Source organism: Megachile rotundata, chromosome 9 (genome assembly GCF_050947335.1).
Source record: "Megachile rotundata isolate GNS110a chromosome 9, iyMegRotu1, whole genome shotgun sequence".
Classification (NCBI taxonomy): Eukaryota; Metazoa; Arthropoda; class Insecta; order Hymenoptera; family Megachilidae; genus Megachile; species Megachile rotundata.
Window position 1 is genome coordinate 15,934,431 of NC_134991.1, and position 24,558 is coordinate 15,958,988.

The following is a 24,558-nucleotide window of genomic DNA, read 5'->3' on the forward strand; positions in this document are numbered from 1 at the left end:
AGATGAGTTTTCATTCATGTTGCGCATGTCTACTCCGATTGGTTCCAATGCGCTCCGTAATCAAGGGTAACGCACATGCGTTCTAATGACATTCGTGATGAGAAACTTGTATATCTAGTGATCATTTATTTGATATAACATTTTATATCATTATTTCTTTCCCTTATTCATATATTTTAATTCACCGTATGTATGCCCATGAAATAAGAAATAGATTGTAGATTGATATCTTGTGTGATATTTCTACAGTGCAGTCGAATAATTGAATGAAATTAGTAGTTTCCTCTCTAATTTTCCTATGATACATGGCCGGATATAACGCACATCAGCTTTAGCTGCCATATTGTTGTGTCACGTGACGGGGGAGTAACGAGGTGAATGCGCCGGGTCGAATTCGTGAGGAAGAGTCAAAAATTTTCACACTATCGACTTTGAGCAAACCAATTACAAGATGGATGTACGAAAAGTGACAGAATTGTTGCGTGCCACGATCGACCCAGCGCAACAGAAGCAAGCTGAAGAACAGTTAAATCAGGTCGGTCAACTGATCAAAAACGTGCTCGAATGATCGACACTTGGATAGAAACATGTGTCTTTTTACCACATATTTTCTTCGTTGCCATTTAACTGTTCATAATGCGCAATTAATTTTTTAACAAAGATTAATGTAGATAGATTTACTTCGATGTTTGGTAGAATTAACATTAAATATTTATCTATTTACTCTATTTTCCATAAACGACCTTTAACCAAATTTACTCATTATGTTCTCCCAAATCCATTTTTTATTTACAACTTACACCTTATGCAAGCTCTTTTTTATATTAAAACATATTAGCAAATTGTTTAACATATGAAAGTTTTTCCACTTTTGTGCAATCACTACATGTTCATTGTAGTCAAAAACTCATTTCTTAATTATACAATCACTTTATACAATATTTTAATTTATTGTTCACTTAGCATAACTTTGCCTGTTTTTAATTATTTAATATTTAATACCTATTATATATATGAATTAATATTATTAATTAATGTATTTTATATATTTTTACATATAATAAAAAATCAAATTTATAAAACATATATTGATACAAAATAAAAATTATAAATTATATGTATAAATTTATTTAATCATATGTTCTCATGTAACATCAAATTACTTAAGTTTCAATTAAATGCAAATAAATGTACATATTCATTTTTATATGAGGTTTATGGATATGTAACGTATTTGATATTTTCAGATCCATAAAATTATTGGTTTTGCACCAACACTTCTCCAAGTAGTAATGACTGCAGAGCAAATGCCTGTACGACAAGCGGGTAATTGACAAACATAATCACTATACAAAATAGAAAGAATTAATTAATAATAATTTAATATCAACTTAGGTGTTATATATTTGAAGAATCTGATTACAACAAATTGGGCTGATAGAGAAAGTGAAAATGGTCCTGTTGAGTTTAGTATTCATGAACAAGATCGTGCAATGATTCGTGATGCAATTGTTGATGCTCTTGTGCATGCTCCAGAACTTATCAGGTGAATTATGCTTATACAAATAGACTTGTAATAGTCGATTTAAATATTATATGTATTATTGATGCACCACATAAACAGTTTGAATAAATTTGTTTTCTTATTTCTTTAGAGCGCAGTTGGCTGTTTGTATTAACAATATTGTGAAACATGATTTTCCTGGAAGATGGACACAAATAGTGGACAAAATTACAATATATTTACAGAATTCAGATGCCTCCTGCTGGCCAGGTGTTTTACTTGCACTCTATCAGCTTGTTAAAAATTTCGAGTACGTTGCAAATATTTCTTAGAAAGCATATTGTGACTATTAGTGATAAAGTAATATGTAGAGTATATAAAAAATATACTTTACAAATTATAAAACAAAACTTTAAAAGAGTGATTTTTTGTTTTTATAGATATAAAAAGGCAGAGGAAAGAGGACCATTGAATGAAGCAATGAATCTTTTATTTCCTATGATTTATCAATTAATGTTGCGACTTTTACCAGACTCTTCAGAACAATCAGTGTTGCTTCAAAAACAAATATTGAAAATATTTTTTGCCCTGACACAGGTATGCAATAGTAACATTTTATTTGCTTGCCTGCTTTTTACATTTTTGGTTTTTATTTAATATTACATTATGATTTTAATTACTCTTGAGATTCTCTGTTCTTTTTTCAGTATACACTTCCTTTAGATCTGATTTCAAAAGAAGTTTTTTCACAATGGATGGACGTGGTACGACAAGTTGCCGATAGACCTGTTCCTCCTGAGACTAACAATCCAGATTTAGATGACGACGACCGAGCAGAACTGCCATGGTGGAAATGTAAAAAATGGGCACTTCATATTCTTCATAGAGTGTTCGAGAGATATGGCAGTCCCGGAAATGTAACCAAAGAATATCAGGAGTTTGCTGAATGGTACCTGAGAACTTTCAGTGGAGGTATACTTGAAGTCCTTTTAAAAATTTTGGACCAATATCGAAGAAAGATATATGTATCACCTAGAGTGATACAACAATCAATTAATTACATTAATCAAGGGTAAGCAATAAAGTAAACCAATTTAAATATTTGAGTTTTTTATTTATTTGTTTTCAATTATCAGTTAATAGCTTCAATCAAATCTTTATTTAAATTTTACTTTTGGTCTGGGAAATTTTTTTTCTTTTTAATTTTCTACTTCAACTTATAGAGTAAGTCATGCATTTTCATGGAAGTTCTTAAAACCACATATGTTCGAGATAATTCGTGACGTGCTATTTCCAATACTTTCATACTCCGCTGCAGATGAAGAGCTTTGGATTAATAACCCATATGAGTATATTAGACTGAAATTTGGTAAGAAAATATTTGTAAATAAAAATTTTTTACGTGTTACTTTATATTAAATAAAAATTTTTATTATTTTTCAGATATATTTGAAGATTTTGTATCTCCAGTGACTGCGGCACAGACTTTATTACATTCTGCTTGTAAAAAACGTAAAGATATGCTTCAAGAAACTATGCAATTCTGTGTGGAAGTATTAACTAGTCCAAATGCAGATCCGAGGCAGAAGGATGGTGCACTACATATGGTAATTATTGTTATGTAAATAAAGCTTTATATTTAAATTAAAATATACGAATTTCTTTAAAATGAGAGTTATTTTTTAGGTTGGAAGTTTGGCAGATGTATTATTGAAAAAGAAAGTTTATAAGGAACAAATGGATAAGATGTTGTTACAGTATGTCTTTCCTGAATTCAATAGTCCTCATGGTCATATGAGAGCAAGAGTAAGTGTTATATGCTACTTTAAACTTAATTAAATAGACCATCTTAACAAATATACTAACGGTATAAAATTTATTTCAATCAATCGCTTACTTTTAAATTATTTATTGGTGATTATTTATTTCAGGCTTGTTGGGTATTACACTATTTTTCCGAAATAAAATTTAAACAAGAACAAATATTAGTCGAAGCAGTTCGACTAACGACGAGTGCTCTTCTTACGGACCAAGACTTGCCGGTTAAAGTAGAAGCTGCTATTGCTTTACAAATGCTTCTTTCTGCTCAAGAAAAAGCACAAAAATATGTAGAACCGTTAATCAAACCGATAACGCTTGAATTATTGACCATCGTACGAGAAACTGAAAACGACGATTTAACAACTGTTATTCAAAAAATGGTACATACATATTCAGATCAGCTTATGCCAATCGCAGTTGAAATGTGTCAACATCTTGTAAGTATTACTTCTTCGTCTCGTTGTTTGCAAAACGAAGCAAAATAAAAAATATCGAACTAGGAAATTTATTTGTTTACAGGCTACAACTTTTAGCCAAGTACTCGAAACAGACGAAGGTAGCGATGAAAAAGCTATAACTGCCATGGGATTGTTAAGTACAATAGAAACCTTATTGTCTGTCATGGAAAAACAACCACAAATCATGGCACAATTACAACCGACAGTGCTTCAAGTTGTTGCTCACATTTTTGGGGAAAGTGTTATGGGTAAGTTAAATTATAAAAAATAACTGAAGTGACAAAGTTATTAATTTAATATGGTTTTGTGTTTTAGAATTCTACGAGGAAGCTCTTTCATTAGTGTATGATCTCACGAAAACCACAATTTCAGAAGATATGTGGAAAGTCTTGGAATTAATGTATCAGTTATTCCAGAAAGACGGTTTTGAATATTTTACTGATATGATGCCTGCTCTTCATAATTACATCATAGTTGATACTCCGGCATTTCTTTCTAATGAAAATCACATACTAGCTATGTTTAATATGTGCAAAGCTGTACGTCTATAATCCCTTTGTTCTAAAAGTAAAAAGTTATTTTTCTAATAAAATTTATATCTCTTATGTATCAGGTATTAACTGGTGATGCCGGAGAAGATCCAGAGTGTCATGCTGCCAAACTGTTGGAAATAATAATTTTACAATGTAAAGGTCATATTGATCAGGTATATGTTACTTTTAATTTATTCAGTATTATTTTGTTGGAAAAAAAAGAAGTTGAACATGTTACGCGTAAAAAAAAATATTTTTTTTTAGTGTATACCTTCACTTGTACAATTGGTGTTAGAACGTTTGATGCGCGAGGTTAAAACATCTGAACTAAGAACCATGTGTTTACAAGTAGTAATCGCAGCTCTTTATTATAATCCGGCACTGTGTCTCGAAACAATGGATAGATTACAAGGAAGTTTTGGACAGTCAACAGAACCAATTGCTTCACATTTTATTAAACAATGGATACACGATACGGACTGTTTCTTAGGGTAAATCTTTATTAGTACCTATTAGTAGTCATTTAAAATTGGCTATTAATTAATTAAGCATTTCAATATTGTGTAGGTTGCATGACAGAAAACTCTGTGTTCTTGGATTGTGTACTTTAATTAGCATGGGCCCAGCAAGACCGCCAGCAGTAAACGAATGCGCTCAGCAAATTATACCATCTTTAATTCTTCTTTTCGATGGTTTGAAAAGGGCTTATGCAGCTAAAGTATCTGATACTGATGATGAAGAAAATGAAGAAGATGATAGCGATATTGACACAGGTAATAATTTCTATATTTATTTTTCCCCATTTTTATTTGATTTCATTAAATGATACTTATTTTGCTGTATATTTCAATAGAAGTGTTATCATCGGACGAAGACGAAATCGACGATGCTAGTCAAGAATATTTGGAAAAGTTACAAGAGAAGGTGACAAGGTCATCTACTCAACACGGTTTTAATGTATCAGCTTCAATTCAAGATGGTCATGGAGATCACAGATCAGACGTTGATGGCGATGACTCAGAATACGATGCCAATGAAGAAACTCCACTTGAATGCTATGCCACGTTATTAGATTCAGAAGATACGAATCAAGATGAATACGTTGTTTTCAAAGAAGTAATGCAAAGTAAGTAAACACTATACCTCTTTTCATGATTTTATACTACGAGCACTATAGGTGCTGATTAAGAATTTGAAAATCATTTAACGAAATGAATATATGTGTTTTGTTTTCAGACATTGAAAGAACAGATACAGTGTGGTATAGGGCATTAACCGGTCATTTAACTTCAGAACAGCAGAAAGCATTACAGGAAATTATTCTTCTGGCAGATCAACGTAAAGCAGCCCTTGAAAGTAAAAGAATTGAACAAAGTGGAGGTAAGTTTTCTTAATTTGACCACTTCAAAGTTGTTAATACTAATAATAACACAATTTTCTTGTTGTAATTGCGTCATTATTAACTATATTAATGAAATTTTTATTTCAGGTTACGCTTTTCATTCGCAGACTGTTCCAACGTCGTTTAACTTTGGTGGAACGCCTCTGAGCCGATAAAGACTCCTGATCGTTTATATTTTTATGTTAAGTAAGTAAATAAATTGCGAAGCATCCGAGTCGAGTATCCTTAACAATGCAATACATGTTCCCACTCCGTTAAAACCGAGTTATATGCGAGTCAAAATAAATACGAGAGCGTCCTTTTTTTGTTTGCTTTTTTCACGTCTTTGTGGCTTTTCATGACTATAGCTCGGTACATACAACAATGGTAGCATCCTTTCGAGCGTTTGGAAATCCATTCCACGATGGAATCTGCGGAGAAGCACGTTTCTTTTTACAACGCAATAGTAAAATGTAATTAATCTTCATAATAGAAGAATGTTATATTTAACGTAAATAAAGAAAAAAATCTTTATTTTGTCGTATAAAAAATATTTGTTATCATTGTATATTTCGATTTCCAGATTCCAGGGAATAAGTTCTGATCTCGTTTCCAAATCGCCGTGCTTCTTCGCGGAACTCACGTCAATCCATTGTCCAGCGCGATCGAATTTTTATTTTTTTTTTTCTTTTTTTTACACGTGAAAATAGAAATGAAAGTATAAAAAGAAGACAGAATGCATGCAAGTGTGCTAGTGTATGAAAGAAAAAAAAAGGTGGAAAGGGAGAAATATTTCGATCGCTCTTGAAGCGCTCGAAAAAGTGCCTTCAACATGCTCGACGCGGATGGGACCTAACTTAAAGACAGTAAAATTGGATCGAGGCTAGGACGCTTCTCTAGTTTGTAAGTTCCGTAAACACTGTACTAAAGTATAATAAATTAATGCTAATAAAAAGAAACAATTATTCAAGACTTTTCAGCCTCAAGATTTGATTAAAATTGGTTTCTTGCTAAATTGTAATAAATAAAATTGTAACAATTAACTAAATCAATAATTAAATAGTAGAATATCTTGTTTTGTATATATATATTTTAATTAAATAAGATTTCTTATTATAAATTTACAACTTTATAGAAGTACAGATGCAGTAAGTATTTTTTATATAAAGATAGTACAATTTCTTTTTAATTAAAAGATTGTTAAAATCTAAAATGTAGCAAACTTGATGGGAAGAATCAAAAATTGTCATATTATTAGGGATAGGATAACTGATAAGTGAAATATAGAATTTTTTTTCTTTAACAGCCTTATATTCCACTTTCGATTAATACATAAATTAAGTTATACGATTTTAAATGAAGAGCATAGCAGGATACATATCAGTTTATGGAAAATAATTTATATCCTGCAGAACAGCCTTCAGTGTGGAGATACATTTACGAAAGAAATTGCGACAATCACGATCACATATACGTTTGCAAATCTCGTAAAAGTACATATATATATTTGTTATTATTACAATAGGCAACAATCGTAATTACAGGTATTTTAAATTTAAAACGAAATTCGGTCATTGTAACTGAAAACAACCTCATATTAAATATGATAAATTTCATTTCAAGATCATTTTGTACGTAATTATGGTGAAAATATATCTAATAAAGTAATAATACTTTAGAATCACAGATGTATTTTTAAAAAAATTTTTCTTTTCAATTACATTCATTAATGGGCTGTTAATTAAGAAACTTGCAAACGTAAACGTAACTTTGATACTTTGCTAAATTTAAAAAGAAGGTAAAACAAGGAAAATAATAGAGTATCCCACAATTCCGGGATAACAGCGCATCAATGGCATTTTTACCGATGGTGTATTGATCAAAGTTACAAAGCACTCCAGAAGACACAATGAGGCTCGCTAATAAATGAACGAGATAGATGCGAAGAACATGTTCAAAGCATAAAACAGTTTAATTCTCAACCTCTTTCCTCAATGTGTCCTCAAAGGAAACGAGCGCTATCACTTAAGACACCGTTCAAAATAAAATGAACCAACACAGCCACCTCTCATTGCTTTTGCTACATTTTGCTCGAATGCTCTCCTATTATTTTGCAAAACTTCTGCAGCGTCTTTATTCAATGGATCTTCTGGATTTGGTTCCTAAACATATAATACTTTCTTATTCTGACCTTTTTTAAAAACATATAAAAATATTGCAATATTAATGCAGTATGCAAAATACCAGAAAAAGATACTGTAGTCCATAGACGATAGAATTGATTGTGAGAACTGGTTTCCAATCTTCTCTTAAAATATTCAGGCACACATTGCCATCCAAGTCAATATTAGGGTGATAAACTTGTGTTTCACATTTTACTTTAGGTGGCTCGTGTGGATAATTTGGTCCAACTTTGAAGCTGAAAACAAATCTACCTCCTCTGTAAAATCCCTGAAAAATTATGGAATCAGATTTTGTTTACATAGAAAATACTATTATGTGCAAAACTCTTACCTCATCTGGACAAATAATTAATTTAAAACTGAGAAGGTCATCTGGATCAGGAAATTCTGTTCCACATGTTTTTGGTAGATTGAGCTCATTTATATCTACACAAAAAATGTATATTATGCTCTAGAACTCAGTTTTTAAAATATTCTTTTACTATTAATTATTTATTTATCATTATTACATGTTTTGAACTAAATTGTATATAGAACTTCCAAAATATTGCATCATAATAAATCTTTAGACATTACAAATAGTCTATAGCTTCTTACATTTATATATTGCTAAACATATTTTAATTCAGTTAATTTATTAATGTATAACACATACAGTGCTTTAGAATAACGTATATATAAATGTAATAGGTCTGATAAAAATAAATGGACATTAATTACTGTATAGTTTAGACATAATATACAGAACATCTTAAAATATTTATGATGAAAAGTTCCTAATTGTCAAGTTCTGTTTTTCATGTATTAGAGAAAATCATAACTAATAAACAGTAAAAAGAAATTAGGAAAAGAACAATGAGTGACCGTCAATAAACCTTTTGTGATTCTCAGTTGTGCTGCGGATGCCTTCTTTTGAGTACCAGCTTTCGGCGATTCGCCATCCTTTTTCGCTTGTTTTAACGAGAATAATTTGATCATGATAAAGTGGCGGTGCCCGGCGTGGAAGGCATAAAAGTCTTCTTCCTCGATCGGCCACGCGCACAAACTATAATGCAGGCAACAAAACTCTTTTTGACAATGGAAACAATTACTATAAATTTACGACTGATTTCACGTGGACGGAGCAGAATTCGTTTTTGTTACTGTCACGGTATTAAAGATCTATTTTTCATACTGTGAAAAGTTAAAGTCCGTATTCCATTTATGTTATGCGTGTATGTATACTCTATTTCAGGTCAGAAGGAACTAAGTAGACGATGTTTTACGCAGCTTGACAGCATAGGAAAATTCCTAGTTATAAGAGCGATATCCTTCTATAACCTGTTTCAACTTCTGTGGTCATATACACGGTACCAAAAAAATAAACGAATAGCGAGTATTGGTCATGATATAATAAATGTACAAAATAAAAGAAATATTGTACTGAATTGCTATAATATCTTTATAAAATATATGAATATATTCAGAAAAATGCGTATTTTGTACAATGAATGGACCATACTACAATAAAAAAAAAATGAGGATCCATCGAAATTTCATGTTCGTTGAGTACATGTTGTATTTGCGTATTATCACAAACTACACAGAGTATAGACTTAAACTAACTTAACATGCTCATGGTAGTATTTTCTACTGAAATCAGTCCAGTGAAATATCTAATAGCTTGAGATTAAAATAATAATTTCTTCCGATAATATTTTAATACAAATCATGAATTACTGATTATTATTTCTTGGAATAATAATTAAATTATATTTTCAAACTATAAAATGTATGATCAAAATCATACATATTATTGTAATCTTTTATATAAGTAAATAAAATTTATTCGGAAACTGAAGAATTAATTGTAATAATAAACTGTAAAATTTCGAACGTTTACTTTACGTTACAATAGATGTATATAAAAAAATTAAGTATAAAAAATGTTTTATATATAAATATCTATATCTTTTAAAGATGATTGGAGAACGCTTGTAACGATTTCAATTCCTACCAATCGTATATTAGAAAACTTTAGTTAAAAAAGTGATAATATCTTCCTTCGGGCATTGCCCGATATACGAATAATTGTTTTAAGGCTGAAAGAGAAAATATATAAACACACGTAGATGGTTCAGTGTTCGTTTCAAGTTAACGTAAAGTTTGAGACGTCAATGGCTTGCGTTCGTTGTTCATATTGCTTATAACGATTGGGAAGTACTGATTAGATTTTGTAGCTTGTATATTCGCTTAAGTTTGACAGTGAACGACAACACGATGGCCGCAACACGGGATGAAATTTTAGCTGACTTTCAGGTGATTTATTCAGAGTTTGATTATTTGTTAATTTCGAATATAAATATAATTTTAGGTTATGGTGTATGCATAGATGACATTGACAGTAGTTGAAATCTGCGAATATAGTTTCATATTTTTCGATTGTTCAAACTTGTTAATGTTTAGTAATACCTAAAACATTCAAAAAGTTTGAATATTATTTTATAGTATTCCATGACATGAATTTTTAATATTTTTTTTCTGTATGAATCTTAGTTTCTTTGTTTTCATATAATTGTGTTTATGAGTCATGGAATTATTTAAGAAAGTTTGTAAAATTGCAAATATCAGAAATTAGTACAACTGATGATTAATCTATTTTGAAAAATAATTTTCTATTAATACTTCCATAATCTGTTTGATTAGTGTAAATAAATGTATATTCTTTTTAGGCATGTACAGGAATTGATGATGTTGGAGATGCTATTAAATATTTAGAAGAATCAAATTGGGATTTATTGGTAAATTTTTGTAATATATTAACTTGGATAATATATTTAAAATAGATTGGAACTCTAAAGATATTTTATATCGTATAGGCAGCAGTAAACCAAGCTATGCCTCGCGGTACTCAGCAACTACCTTCTGAGATAACTCCAGATATAGAAATGATAGAGGAAATTGAAAGAATGCCTCATTCATCTACATTATCATCTCAAACTGCTTGTGCTCCAAAAAATAATTCAAAAGTTGATATAGTAGAAAATTCAAAACCAGGAACAAGTAAACCTAAAAGTTGTGTAAGAGGCAGAATGCTCACATTCCATATTAATTATCTAAACAATGAATATGAAATAAATTTATCTGAACTTTCATCATTAAGTAAGTTATTAATAGTTCTTTTGTTTTTAACTAATCTGCAAATATTAATATGTTATTAATGTATATGTGCATGTATCTTTTAGAGGATCTCAAACAGCTTATATGGGAACAAACTAATATTCTACCTTGTCAACAACGCCTTTATGGATGGAAAAAAGAACCAGAATCACTAAATACATCATTGCAATCATTGGATTTACCTAAGGAAAATACTCTATATGTTTCTCCTGTATCTGAGGATGTAGATTTAACAACTGATATGTAAGTAGTATGTTTATGGTCTGTGTATTTATATATCCATAAATATTATATCTAAAAAATGCACAAAAATATTGACAATTATAATACATTTATTATCCTTCCAGTTTATCAAATCGTATGACTCAAACATATACTTTAAATATTAAAGATGAAAAACACAAGAAAACATATAATTTAAAATATTCTGGAACAAGTACAATCTTGGATGTAAAATCAGGAATTTATGCATTAATAGATGTTCCAGTACGAAATCAGCAATGGAAAGGTTGGCCAAGTTCAGTAAAAAATGATAGTACTATGTTAGCACAAAGTGGAATTTCTCATCCAGAGCATGACCTTTCCGTTAATGAACTTCCTACAAAAGAAGAGAAAAAGGTATTATTAATTACTTGCAAATGTGTGTAATAGTAAAAATAACGTTTTTTTAATTTTAGGATATTATAGATTTGGTTGAAAGTGATAGTTCTGTGGATGAATATGACATAGAAGATGGTATTTTCGTAGATAATGTAATATCTACCAAAATTCAACGTCTAAGTGAGTACTTTGAATTCTGAATACATAGGTATATGTATTTCTTTTTTCATTAAGTAAATGTTAAAAAGTAACGGTTTGCTATAGTGCCAGAAAATGTAACGGATGAGACAATAGGTACAGTGCAGTTTGCAGAAGAATTTGAAAAACGATATGGGCCAGCACATCCAGAATTTTTTACTGGTAGATTTAAAGATGCTGTTAAAGAATCCTGTTTGAAACCAGCAAAAGAGGTTTATAATTCATACAATCGGAAAGATCTTTAAGTAGTAAATTGATATAAATCGTTAATATTTGAAATTATTACAGAGAAAATTATTGGCTGTATATTTACATCATGACAACAGTGTGTTAGCCAATGTATTTTGCACACAATTACTGAGTTGCGAAACGGTACTTCAAGTTTTATCTGCAAATTTTATTGTGTGGGGTTGGGACATTACATGCGAATCCAATAAGCAAAGGTATGCATCAATTTACAAAAAATTATTTGTTTTATGATACGCATTCTGTTTTTCAATAAATTATTGATTTACAGATTTCTTTCCTCTGTGAAACAAACATTAGGTTCAGTTGCAACGTTAGCTATGAAGAATATAGATGTTGATACTTTACCGGCTCTTGTAATTATAATGAGAACTAGATCTAATACAGAAATATTTACAATAGTACATGCCAATGTGGGAGTGAATGAATTGTTAACCAGTTTAATTCACGTTGTTGAAGTGTTCCAGGTACAGAAATTAAACATATTACTTTAAGTTGATTATTGTGGAAGATATTTAAAATGTTTATTTAAAAAATAGGAACAGAGACGTACTGATATCGGAGTTGAAGAAGAAAGACAAGCTAGAGAAAGAGTAAAACAAGAACAAGATAGAGCATATCAAGAAAGTTTAGCAGCAGATAGGTAAAATAAAAAGTACTATTTTGACGAAATTATGTTTTTAACATTTTAATCGAAAATATGATTCCAGAGCGAAAGAAGAAGCAAAACAGATGCAAGAAGAATTAGAAAAGCAACGAAAAGAACAAGCTGAGAATGAAAGATTGGCTGAAGAGGCAAGAAAAGAAGCTCATAGACAAGCTGTAGAATCAAGTTTACCTCCTGAACCACAACAAGGAACTAGTGATGGTGTACTAAAAGTACGAGTGCGACTACCAGCTGGCAAATTTTTGGAGCGCAGATTTCAATCTGATACAACATTACAAACACTCCTCAATTTTCTTATTGTGGAGGGTTATCCAACAGAGGAATATAAAGTTTTATGTAGTTGGCCTCGAAGGGATGTAAGTAGATGATGTAAGCATTTGAGTTCTTATTATATAGATATTTTCTATGTTGTTACTGTATTGCTTCATCGAGTTAGATACAAATAATTATTCATATACATATTTTCAATTCATAACAATAGATTCGGAAGTGTTACTAAAACTCACATTGAAATGAATTTTGTATCTGTTGCAGTTAACATCTATGGATTCAAAACTTACTCTTATGGATCTTAAATTTTGTCCTCAAGAAACAGTAATATTAGAAGAACGATAAGTGATTTGTTGTAATTAAATTAAAAATGTAGAAACTAAGCATTGCAATATCCTGAGAATGTTATTTATTTAATAATTTTCGAATAGTTATCAGTTAGAATGAGTTCTGTTTATTAAGCAACTACATTTTTATGCTGGTCTTTTCGTACTATTCATTCGTACATCAAATGTAGTTTTATATTATAAAAAAGAAATCCTTTCCATGCATGTGCATTGTATATTTTAAATTCCTAAAAATAAATTACATTTCGAGAAACCTCAAACAAAAGTAGCCTTTTGTTTGTCGTTACCATGTTTGCAACAAGCATTTAAAGATTCATCGAGACAGGAGTTTAACTTGTACAAAATATAAATGGTATTTGTAATAAAAAATATATTTTAAATAAAAGGAACTTTTCCTAAAAATTTTTATTATAAATACAAAGATGCAGCAAAGACAATGTCACGTTTTATAAGTTTGATTGCTTCGCTAAATTTATTCTCTAAATCTGTATTTCCAATGTTTTTTGCTGCTTGACATAATTGTCTAAGAACTTCTTCTAAACGTCGCATACATCGTATAATTGAACCTAGAATAGATAACTTAAAATTAATTTAAAATATATTAAAAATATTTACCGAATTAGTGAAAAAATATTATCTTCAATATACCTTCAAATATGTCCGTCATTTTACAAATTTTTAAAAAGCTAGCACCCTTACACCAAGCATACACGACATCCATTAAATATGGTTTAAATCTTTCTACGTATGTATCTTCATCTAACTCTAAATTAGCTTCTGTAGATACTTTTGCTATTCTTCGAGCTAAATCTTGCATTTGTCTGAGTGGGCCACTCAATTCTTCTGTGATTTTAGGCATTTCATTCGATTTATCATCGCAAACGAAGCAACTGATTAACGCTACCATTTGAGGCACGTTTAAAGAATTAAATAATCCGTTAAAGATCATTTCTGTCATCAACAATTCATCAGCCCCATTAAGTTCACAAGCAACTCGACCTTTTAATTCTATAACATCTGATGCTGTGCAATAGGCCATTCTTCGTAATACGCGTTTTCTACATTTTAATTCGTCCATCTGAAGTATCGATTTAGCTTGTTTCAATTCCAATTTAGCTTGTTTCAACTGATTTCCCAACTCTTCCTTATGAAGAAATTGTTCATACAGAGTATTTACATTCGGGTCCTATATTGGAATGAAATAACATTCATTATTACTTTAAATACAATAAATACGAAATAATATATAAAAATAAAAAATAATTGTTTACCTTGTGTAAAGGATGGACATATAATTTTTCTTCCAATACTTCAATTTTTTTTATTATATCTTTAAAACCTTCATCTTCTATGTGCATGTCTGTTGTAGGATTGAGTAATGGTGGTCCGTTCGGAAATCGCTTCTTGACTTCTTGTATTGTCTTTAATACGCTTTTCCTGTTATCAGAAGGCCTTAAATCTTTCGGGTAATATAACCTGAGTGAACTGATTTGAGAAATTAGTGTATGTAAAACAGGAACTACTTCCATGTCACCTTCTTCCCCATCACGACATGGTATTGGACACCCTTCAGTAGATTCTTTAGAAATGTGTAGCAAGATATCAATAATAATAACAGTGTTCTCTTTTACTGGATTTTTAGGGTTTTTCTTTTTAAAGTTTACAATAATACCCCAATCAAATGTTTCATTTTCATTTTTTACCTGAAATTTTACAATTATTAGGAAAAAACGCGCATATTTACATGTATGTATAAATAATATCTACATACTTTTACCAATCTTCCTGGTTGCAAAAATGGAAGTAAATATTCTGGTTTTGTTAAAAAGGATCTAAATTCAGTACTAAGGCGTTCAAGTTGTTCACGTATGCCATGATAGGAAGATATATGATTATATTTGTCAACAGTTACTGCATTGTACGAAGCTTGCAATTCTTTTACCTCTGTATTAAATTGAAATAGTAACTATTTTGTGCAAAACTATAATATATAATTACTAAATAAAAAATTTACTTACTATTGTACAAATTGGGAATAGAGGCTTGATTTTGGAATTGATAAAAACTTCTTTCAAGCATATATTCTGGATTAATTTCTTCAACTCTCAACAGGTTCAAAACCATGTTATAAGTTAAATGAAATGCTGAATTGATAGGATCTGGTTTTCCTTGTATGATTGCCTTTCCAATAACTGGACTAACTTGTTCGTCTATCATTAATATTACTATTCCTTTTTCATCCAATCCTCTTCTACCAGCTCTACCAGACATTTGTATGTACTCTCCAGATGTAATCCAACGGAAATCTTTTCCATCAAATTTTCGTGATGCTGTAAATAAAACTGTTCGTGCTGGCATATTCAATCCCATTGCAAAAGTTTCTGTCGCGAAGAGTGCTTTTATCAATCCTTCTCCAAATAATATCTCTACCGTTTCTTTTAAAATAGGTAAAAGACCACCATGATGAATGCCTATACCTCGCCTTAAAAGAGGTAATACATTTTCAACCTGCGGCAAACGTCTGTCTTCTTCGCTAAGTACGTCCATTGCATTATTAAAAACTTCATCTACCAGTTTCTTTTCTTCCAACGTATTTAAATCCAATTTAGCCATTTGCATTGCATAAATTTCACAATCTTTTTTTGAGAAGCTAAATATAATTACAGGTGCAAAATTTCGTTCCATGATCATCTTTACCATTTTGAAGATATTTGTTTGTCCAGCATTTGTTGGTCGAATACCACCTTTACGACCTTTAGTGTCTCCTTTAGCTGCATCTCCGTGTTGTAAACAAGCCATTGCTCTGTTAAAATTTTCTTCTTTAAATTGTCCCATTTCATCTACAACCTACAGATTAATTAACACACATAAGCTTCCTCTTTTACACTAAATAATTACTTTATTGTATTTTACAAACCAAATGAATTCCATCCCCACCAACAGGAAATATATAATGTTGCAGAGGAGTTGGTCTATAATCTGTATAAACAACATGACATGGTTGTTTATGTAAATCTGCAACCCATTCAGCAAACTGTCGTGCATTAGGTATAGTTGCAGAAAGAAATACATAATGTACATTGTCTGGTAATAATATTAATGTTTCCTCCCATACAACACCTCTTTCTTTGTCACGCATATAGTGAATTTCATCAAAAATTACCCAACCAACTTCGCGCATTACCTAAATAATATATGTACCTATTAAAATTATAATACAATAGTAAATATGTATACATAAATATATAGTTTAAAATCCTAAGAAACCTCTGATCCTCTATACAGCATATTTCTTAAAATTTCAGTAGTCATAATAAGCACACTAGCTGTTGGATTAATCGTCACATCACCAGTCACTAAACCAACATCCTTGAATTCCTCATAAAACTCCCTATATTTCTGATTACTTAGTGCTTTTATAGGAGTTGTATAGATCACTCTTTGTTTGTCTCTTAATGAACATGCTATTGCATACCTATAATATGTATAATTACCAATAGGTTTGTTGAAAAATTTATTACTATTTTATGTTTTAATACATACTCTGCAACAACAGTTTTACCAGCTGATGTGTGTGCAGAAACTAGAACCGACTGATTATTCTCTATACATAATATTGCTTCCTTTTGGAAAGGATCTAATAGAAATTTATATTCTTTAGCTGGTTTGGTTACTTTCCGTTCCAATGGTACATATTCATAGTCAGGTGGAACAGCAACTTCATGTGTGGATGATTCGATCGTTTCTATTGTATGTATTTTAATACGTGGTGCCAAATCTTCTACACTACAGAAATAAAAAAACATATAAATAGCTTCTATAATGAAACTATTAAACGACTAAAAGTAAGCTATAAGAAAAATGTTACATGAAATGTTATATGAAAACATGATCGTTAATTATTGATACTCACTTCAAATCTTCTAAAACTGGTTCCAATTTCAATTTTTTAGAAATTATGTCATCAGATTCAATTTCAAGTTGTCGTTTTGTTCCGTCTTCTGCATTTGTTTCCCTAAAAGTTTATTTTATCTTCTAAGTAATAATATTCTTAACATTTACTTATAAGGTTAGAATATGTAAAGGTTATGAAAATAATTCCCTCTTACTTCTCATTTGATGTTTGTTTCACGGGAGTCGGAATTATTTCTAAGATGTCATCCGCTTCTTCGAAAACATCAAATAAATCGTCAGTAAAATTTGCCATTATTTACAAATTATGATTCTTGTAAATATAGGTTGATTTATATTCACACATCAAGGACCATATTTCTTTCTCTCTTTGTAAATCGATTATCGAATATATCGAAAGCATTATTAGCTACGTTCAGTTCAGTTTCATTATAAATTTGATAACTCGATATGAATAATTCAAATGATTATCACTGGATCAAATGTTCTTAAAATAAAGAAACGAAATGCTCAAAATTTAGTCCGTAATTTTTATAAGCTATTAGTATCCTTTAAAATATATTTTAGGATATTTAAAAACATCTACGTCGAAAAAAATGTTTAATTCAGGTAATTAATATATGGTACATACAATAAATATCAAGTTTCTGTATTTCAAAATTCAAACATAATTCTTTACAATTTCTCATATATTCATACATTATCTTTTTATATTCATTCTGGTTCCTTTCAAATTGCTGAAATAAAATAAAGTAGTTCATGCGAGATTCATCGAATTCAACGAAGACCACGGAAAGCATGCAAATATTGGAGTGTTTTATAATTGATTTGGATAACTCGAAGTTCAATCGATCGCATAGAGTGGGATAAGAGTGTTGATGGAGTTGAGTTTACGAGACAAAGAAACGAGACTTTCAGTTTCTTCTGGGCATCCGCGAGTGTAACAACGTGAGTGTAACGATTGCGTTGGCACACACGTGAAAGTTTTCGTCTTTCGAGCGCCCAGCTTCCTCCGTATACGCACGAAGTTAATCAACGCACGGAGAGACATAGGTATTCGAGCATGCGCAAACTTTAGAAGGAATTAGCGATTTGAAATTCAATTCAATTCTATTGTGTCTTGGGATAATACACAATTATAATTTCCTGACAAATTAACTGTGTATAAAACATACAAATAATCCTTCTTTTATCGTTTCATTTTTATTGAGTGGTAAATTATATCTTTTATATGATTATGAAATATTATAATCTGCACTGCAATGTAATGAACACTTCTTTTATATCAAATAATTAATTACATCTTCTTTATCGTTTTAATTGCAGATGTTCAACCAGTTAGTAAATGAACATTATTTTATTATTGTTATCTACATAAAATTTTGTATATGACTGGTTTAAAAAAAGAAATATATATCACAACATTTCGTACGTTTGTAGGTCAACGTCATATTTCCCGAAAAAGATTTGTAATTAATGCATAAAACTATAAAAAAGCTAAAGAACTGGAATTTGCAGCATCCAAAGCAAAAAAATCAACATTATTTTCAAGAGTATTGGACGCTGCGTTAGATCACTGATAGTCATCGATGAACGTGGTTTATTTTTTGTTACAAAAAATCAGTATAATTATTTATTTATTCGACGATATCCATCGTCTGTGGTACCCAACGTCTTAAACAAATAAATAACTTTAATGAATTGATTTTGTAGGATGTTAAGTTGCTCGTGGATAATGAATTGCACGTTAACAACAAGAACACATACACGTATGGACCAACAATACTGACGTAATACTTGACTGTCGGATCAGACACACTGACCGCCACAAAGCAATTGTTATTTTTCTACTTTCTCCGACGAAAAGAAAAGCTATGTTACCCTGTGGCCATTCAGCCTCAGAGTTTCTGTTAAATAACATGAAACATGAATCTGCATGTATAAAGTATGAAAGTTGTGCTTTGCCCGAGGCTGTTTTGCCTTTCTTGATAGAAAATTCTTACGTGCCACCTGGTATGAATTTGTGCCCTACATATATCAATAATTTTCGAGCGTTAAAGAGGGTAACAAGATACGAGAGAAACATTCTTTCTGAACATGCAACATATAATTTGTGCTATTACTTTGTAACATTAGTAATTAAAAGTACTTTCAACCTACTTCTTTTTATTTGCTAGAATAGGTACAGGAAGAAAGAAGGGATCTCTCGTAAGAAATTATACGTGAAGTAGTGGTACCATCGATGGCATGAAAATGAAGATAGGATTGTTTCTTATGGAACTATTAATCGATTTAAAAAATAAGTTAAGATGCGATAGGCCTCGAACGGATTAGAGAATGAAGTGTTCATTCTTGAGTTATGGGGTGACATGTTTTCAGAAGACGGCCCTGAATGAATGCGAGTGAAAGTTTGCGAGTTAAATATTTCTTGCGACTTCTCTTTATGGACCGTTTGTATATACGGGTTTCCTATAAGTTTATGTACGCTGGTATTTGCTTTCTCATCTTTATTTTTATACATACATCTATACTATGTTGCAGAATTTAAAATCAATTAAAAATAAAATCACAAGAAACATTGAACAAAAATAGTTAATGTATTAAATAATCATTCAACGATTAATCTCTTTTCGCTCTTAGCTTTCCTCCGATGTATAAATCACTCGTTTCACCGTTCCGCATAATTGTTTACGAGATTCTGGTATTGAAATTCATTTATTATGTAATTGTGTGACATCGAACTTTTCGCTCGTGTCGTATTCTTCTTTAAGCACAAGGCTTTTGTAACGTCAATCGACATTCCAGGGTGCAGCGTGTAATACGTGAACATCGAGCAGTGGGCTGTAACGACGAGAAAGTAACCCGTTGGAAGTGGCGGAATGCGGAGTGCTGGGCACCTACGACCTGTACGCTGATCCATGCTACTAGGTAATTAGAGTATCGCGTTTATGTACACTTATGAAGAAAGGTAACTTTGCCTCAACGTATTCAACTCCCGTAACAGATTACTTAATCTCCTATAATTCCAAAATCCTAAGTGCCAAAATACCAGAACATTTTAATGTTCTTTCGAACAAACACTTGAACAAAAATTTCAAGCTCAAAAGTCCAAAGATTCTAAAACTTTAAGATCTCAAAATACCACGATTTCAAGATACTGAAGTCCCAAATCCCAATTCTTCAAGAATTTCAAAATTCCGAAAAGAGTTCCAATCTCAAAATATCACGATTCCAAAATACCGAGGTCCAAAGTCGCATACACCTTTTAAAACTAATTCGAATCACCTTTCTCCCCGAGTAGATAATCTCGAGTCGATCAGAAGATAATTACATGCGAAATATTAGACTTGCTTTAAGAAAGTAACGTACGGTGTTAAGAAGTAATTAATTCAAAAATATAACAATTATTTCACATTTCCGCCAGCTTATAAGGAATGTCCTGAATAACGTAATACTTGTTTCTCGTTGTCCGATTTCTTACGTGAACATGACAAATGTGAAAGCAACCTTGAAACATTGGATCATCCACCGCATCAATACTAAACGGCACGTCCAGTAAAAAGTACCTACTCAATAAATTAGGTGATCATGCAACAGGAATTTCCATAAAACAGAAAAGAAATATTATGACATTTTAATTTAGTATTTGTAGATATACGTATTGGATTCATAAATTATACAAGCTTTGTGGCTTAGAAAATCTGTCGTGTAACAGTTCACCTGATCAGTTAAATATTCCTAAATTTTTTTCGCAGTACTACTTCACGAAAAAGACAAAGAAAGATGATGAAATGTTGAGGGGAAACAAGAACTTTGAGGATGAAAGTGTGCGGCATTTAGTCCGCAACCGAGTATTCTGAAAAGAGTATGCAGCGCTGGTTACTCGCCCTAGACGAACCTGCATCTAACCCATGCGGTAACACAATCATCAACCACGAACCATCGGGGTACGATATATTATTCAATGACCGAATATTTCATTTGCACGAAATAATACTTTACTTATTATAGGTGATACTGTTGGACCGTACTAGGTGATGCTGGAATCCGGGAAATTTTGTTCCAGTGCCGCAATCGCAACGGCCTTGACAGTTTCAGGTGGAAATCAGATTAGTTTAAATGACAATGGTGCAAAATTACCTTTGCATTTGTCCAATGAACGGTACACTTGTAATCCTGATAACTTATACGCTGTGCCAAGAACTGATCTACACGAGACAGAATGGTACAGAGATCTCCTTCTTCAACGAATACCGATAGCTTATAATATTCTGAGTCCATAAATGTTTAATAATAATTGTACAGCGATATTATTACATGACGATACTAAGTGGCGATTCAGCGCGTTATGATACTAGTGCACGATAATAATGCGAAGCAATATAATACATAGCGATCTAAGATTACTTACGTTTATGTTAAGAAAATATAATGCTTTAGGACACAGCCTAATTCGATAGAAGCTGAAATCTCAAGATTTGTAACCGATTCGTCGGCAACAACTACCGCACGAAATTATCTGAGAAGATGTCGGACCTCGACCAGTTCTGGCTATTCGAGTCATTCTCCGCCATTGTCAACTGGTTCTTATTCTTGTTATGCGTCAGCGGTTTGTGGACAAAATTTTTTTCGAAATGTTCCTCTAACGATGAAGGATCAATTTGGAGGGAACTTGGCCGTAATTCATGAAAGTGAGGCAATTCCACGTCCTATCTGGCCGTCCTCGTTTCCTACTCCGCGTCAACTTTATCACAATGACGAAAGTCCAGAATACGATGGTCAGTATATTAATATTTCTGTCTTGACATAATTAAAACATGTCCATATTGCGATTTTTAATAGCTTTGTACACGTGCTGGGGATGCAGTTGTACATATACCTCCTCCTATTGCGATTGGAATTGTGACAAATCTGCCGGCACATCGGCGCACGAGGTTCTTCTTGAATTGTCACGAACGCTAAACTCCGTGCTAGACGGTGAGAATATCATGACACCAGAAGAGATCTTGCAAAATATTTCGCATAAAGTTGCCCAAGGAATTGGTACGAAAGGAGGAGTCTACGAGTACGTTTATCACAACTCTTTCTTGCCTAAAAAGTCATTCGCGAACGAGAAAAGTTCGTGCCTATTAAACTGCAATAAAAATACATCGTCCAAGATCAACCCAATTAATTCAAAACTCTACAGCAATACTCGACATTTTTATATATACAACCCAGCGTGGTACAGCTGCTTGTGTACTTGCGGACACAATCATAGATTTGTATCGTCTCTGAAAACTGATCAAGTCGTAACGAATAATGAACTGGAGAAAAAGGAAAGTTCAACTGCTGCGGTTTTAGTAAACGATTATTATCAAGGAACGAATTCATGGTCAATTTTAGAAAATGACAAAAACACTTCAGAATCGAATATTTGCGAATGTTTGAAACATTCAACTGATTACATTAAAACAATGCAGAACATGTATGATAATCACCATGTTGGAATTGATACGAAAAAAGCGATTAACGTCAACGAGGGAACTAAGAATAATCGAAACAAAATTGTTTCCAATGAATCAGAATATGTGATGGTAAGTTTGTAACATAATTCAAAATAGCTTACTACCCATCGATCGACTTAATTTTGAATCGATATACGTATAAAATAAATATGAATAAATGTCGACACGCTGACTGTTATAAGGAATCACCACTGAATGTAGTCGAGTATTAAAAAGTTTAATATAATTAATATTTTGCTATAACAGTCAACGTGTTAACTAAATTTAGAAATGGATGTATTTACTGTCGTATATACGGATTGTAAAACATCTAATTTCCTTAAATAATAACAGCATTAGGTGTGAATAACAGTATTCACAATATCAATGTAACCAACGTATCAAGACCGATGTTTCAGCAGTTGGAGACTGGTTACAGTGACTCGATAAACGAAGATATGGTCTTCTCATCCAGAAAAAGTAATTGGGATTATCGTATGCAAGGATTCATTGGAGATTTAGATTTCACTCTGGATGTTTCTCGAGCGGAACGCTTAGGTCGAGCAATCGCAAAGGCAAAGCGTAAGCGACAATGGTGTAGAACTTTAACCGCTTTTTTTGGACTAGTCTTTTTTATTTTAAGTGTCGTCATTGTTTCACTGTCTGTAACGAGAGGTCGTAAAATATTTGGTAGCATATGAATCTATACGAATTTAAAGAACAATACTGTATTAGTATCATCGATCGAAATATTTTCATGATACTTGTTATAACAAAATTATTGACTGACACTTAATTTATATATGTTTAGTACCTTATATCGTTAAGTAAAATTAACAGGATTAAGGTCCTGTTAGCAATATGTGGCTGTGACCATGTTCTTATGTATGAATATTAATATACTATGTATACTCAGATGAAATCATATTAAGTAATGAATAAAATGTACAATGGAATGTAACAACATTTAATTTAAAATCTGGATAAACAAAGTGATAAAACTTAAGTTATTGTTAAAAATTTTCTAAGATATATTACATTCAAAATTTTTTAATTTTTTACACATTGTTTCGTTAATTTCATTAAAATTAATCGATAATTGAATTATTTAAACGCAAAGTATAATACTTGAACACATACTGTATTTCAAATGAAATTGATGGCGCATGCTTATATGAACATGAATGTCAAAGTAAAAGTCATGCTGTTAAAAGAAATTTAATACTCTGTGGTATTTGAAATAAATATAAAATTTCAGTTCTTACATAAACGTCGTTAACTTATTATAATTATTTTTTACTAAAAAAATCAGGACAAATTAATAAATACAAAAAGTTATTTATTTTTTCATACAAAGATAGAGGTTATATTCTCTTTGTTATTTAAATTATTCGTTCAATTATTTCAAACAACATTAAAAAAAGGTATATTTATATAATTTAAGGTAAGAATCTAATTATATATTATGCCAAAAGTGAATTATATATTATCATGTGCTTATTAACTAATATATCATTGTATTTTTACTATAGATTTTTATTTGAGCTTTTCAAATATGGCGTGTATACCATGCATAGCTATACCAATACTTCTCGTTATATGGAGGTTTTTAATACAACCACTATTAATGAAATGGTGGCAGTTTAGAAATAAACAAAAGTTAACAGCTGATGAACAACCTCCAGAACTGGTGAAAGAATGCAAAAATGGAATTTGTACATTAACTTGGAAGAAAAATCAAGATAATAAAAAGACAGATTAAAATATACATAATTTGTGAATACTATTAATTG

The 24,558-nt window shown here is 31.2% G+C and overlaps 5 protein-coding genes across 15 annotated transcripts; 3 read left to right on the plus strand and 2 right to left on the minus strand.

The window, feature by feature from the left end:
* The first annotated feature begins 331 nt into the window (after positions 1–331).
* On the plus strand, positions 332–7,860 carry msk (importin-7 msk). Of its 6 annotated transcripts, XR_013039288.1 has the most exons (20): positions 332–535; positions 1,248–1,326; positions 1,396–1,546; positions 1,656–1,814; positions 1,945–2,101; positions 2,212–2,576; positions 2,728–2,873; positions 2,948–3,111; positions 3,191–3,310; positions 3,436–3,762; positions 3,845–4,031; positions 4,099–4,322; positions 4,397–4,489; positions 4,581–4,807; positions 4,884–5,089; positions 5,170–5,442; positions 5,553–5,696; positions 5,806–5,904; positions 6,066–6,170; positions 6,281–7,860. XR_013039288.1 is itself a non-coding variant. In XM_012286256.2 (19 exons), exons 1-18 carry the CDS (start codon positions 452–454, stop codon positions 5,871–5,873), a joined length of 3,174 nt encoding a protein of 1,057 aa, XP_012141646.1. In that variant the 5' UTR covers positions 332–451; the 3' UTR covers positions 5,874–5,904; positions 6,066–7,860. The 6 variants fall into 6 exon arrangements, 4 of the variants coding, with proteins under 4 accessions (XP_012141646.1, XP_012141647.1, XP_012141648.1 ...); XR_001096105.2 differs by having other exon boundaries at positions 5,806–6,170; XM_012286256.2 differs by having other exon boundaries at positions 6,066–7,860.
* Positions 7,547–9,126, minus strand: UbcE2M (NEDD8-conjugating enzyme UbcE2M). Its single transcript, XM_003703783.3, has 4 exons — positions 8,756–9,126; positions 8,212–8,306; positions 7,942–8,148; positions 7,547–7,859 (listed from the first exon to the last, which is right to left on the minus strand). Exons 1-4 carry the CDS (start codon positions 8,856–8,858, stop codon positions 7,719–7,721), a joined length of 546 nt encoding a protein of 181 aa, XP_003703831.1. The 5' UTR covers positions 8,859–9,126; the 3' UTR covers positions 7,547–7,718.
* Positions 9,127–9,850: 724 nt separating this feature from the next.
* Positions 9,851–13,423, plus strand: casp (Fas associated factor casp). 2 transcript variants are annotated; one of them, XM_012286249.2, is made up of 12 exons: positions 9,851–10,178; positions 10,592–10,660; positions 10,739–11,021; positions 11,105–11,282; positions 11,387–11,657; positions 11,717–11,819; positions 11,904–12,049; positions 12,126–12,280; positions 12,355–12,550; positions 12,623–12,726; positions 12,794–13,119; positions 13,285–13,423. In XM_012286249.2, exons 1-11 carry the CDS (start codon positions 10,140–10,142, stop codon positions 13,116–13,118), a joined length of 1,869 nt encoding a protein of 622 aa, XP_012141639.1. In that variant the 5' UTR covers positions 9,851–10,139; the 3' UTR covers position 13,119; positions 13,285–13,423. The 2 variants fall into 2 exon arrangements, with proteins under 2 accessions (XP_012141639.1, XP_003703822.1); XM_003703774.3 differs by having other exon boundaries at positions 12,794–13,106.
* A 334-nt stretch (positions 13,424–13,757) lies between these two features.
* Positions 13,758–17,663, minus strand: Mtr4 (exosome RNA helicase Mtr4). The gene is made up of 10 exons (XM_012286252.2): positions 17,477–17,663; positions 17,281–17,382; positions 16,911–17,153; positions 16,635–16,842; positions 16,285–16,551; positions 15,386–16,214; positions 15,139–15,311; positions 14,639–15,070; positions 14,016–14,553; positions 13,758–13,933 (listed from the first exon to the last, which is right to left on the minus strand). The coding sequence occupies exons 1-10, from the start codon at positions 17,572–17,574 to the stop codon at positions 13,776–13,778; spliced, it is 3,048 nt and encodes a 1,015-aa protein (XP_012141642.1). The 5' UTR covers positions 17,575–17,663; the 3' UTR covers positions 13,758–13,775.
* Positions 17,664–18,037: 374 nt separating this feature from the next.
* Positions 18,038–24,035, plus strand: LOC100882808 (uncharacterized). 5 transcript variants are annotated; one of them, XM_076535276.1, is made up of 8 exons: positions 18,047–18,332; positions 19,920–19,980; positions 20,085–20,207; positions 21,035–21,226; positions 21,291–21,504; positions 21,720–22,057; positions 22,122–22,855; positions 23,185–24,035. In XM_076535276.1, exons 5-8 carry the CDS (start codon positions 21,317–21,319, stop codon positions 23,464–23,466), a joined length of 1,542 nt encoding a protein of 513 aa, XP_076391391.1. In that variant the 5' UTR covers positions 18,047–18,332; positions 19,920–19,980; positions 20,085–20,207; positions 21,035–21,226; positions 21,291–21,316; the 3' UTR covers positions 23,467–24,035. The 5 variants fall into 5 exon arrangements, with proteins under 5 accessions (XP_012141630.1, XP_012141637.1, XP_012141638.1 ...); XM_012286240.2 differs by lacking the exon at positions 19,920–19,980 and having other exon boundaries at positions 18,038–18,332; XM_012286247.2 differs by lacking the exon at positions 19,920–19,980 and having other exon boundaries at positions 18,045–18,332; positions 23,172–23,357.
* Positions 24,036–24,558: the final 523 nt, after the last annotated feature.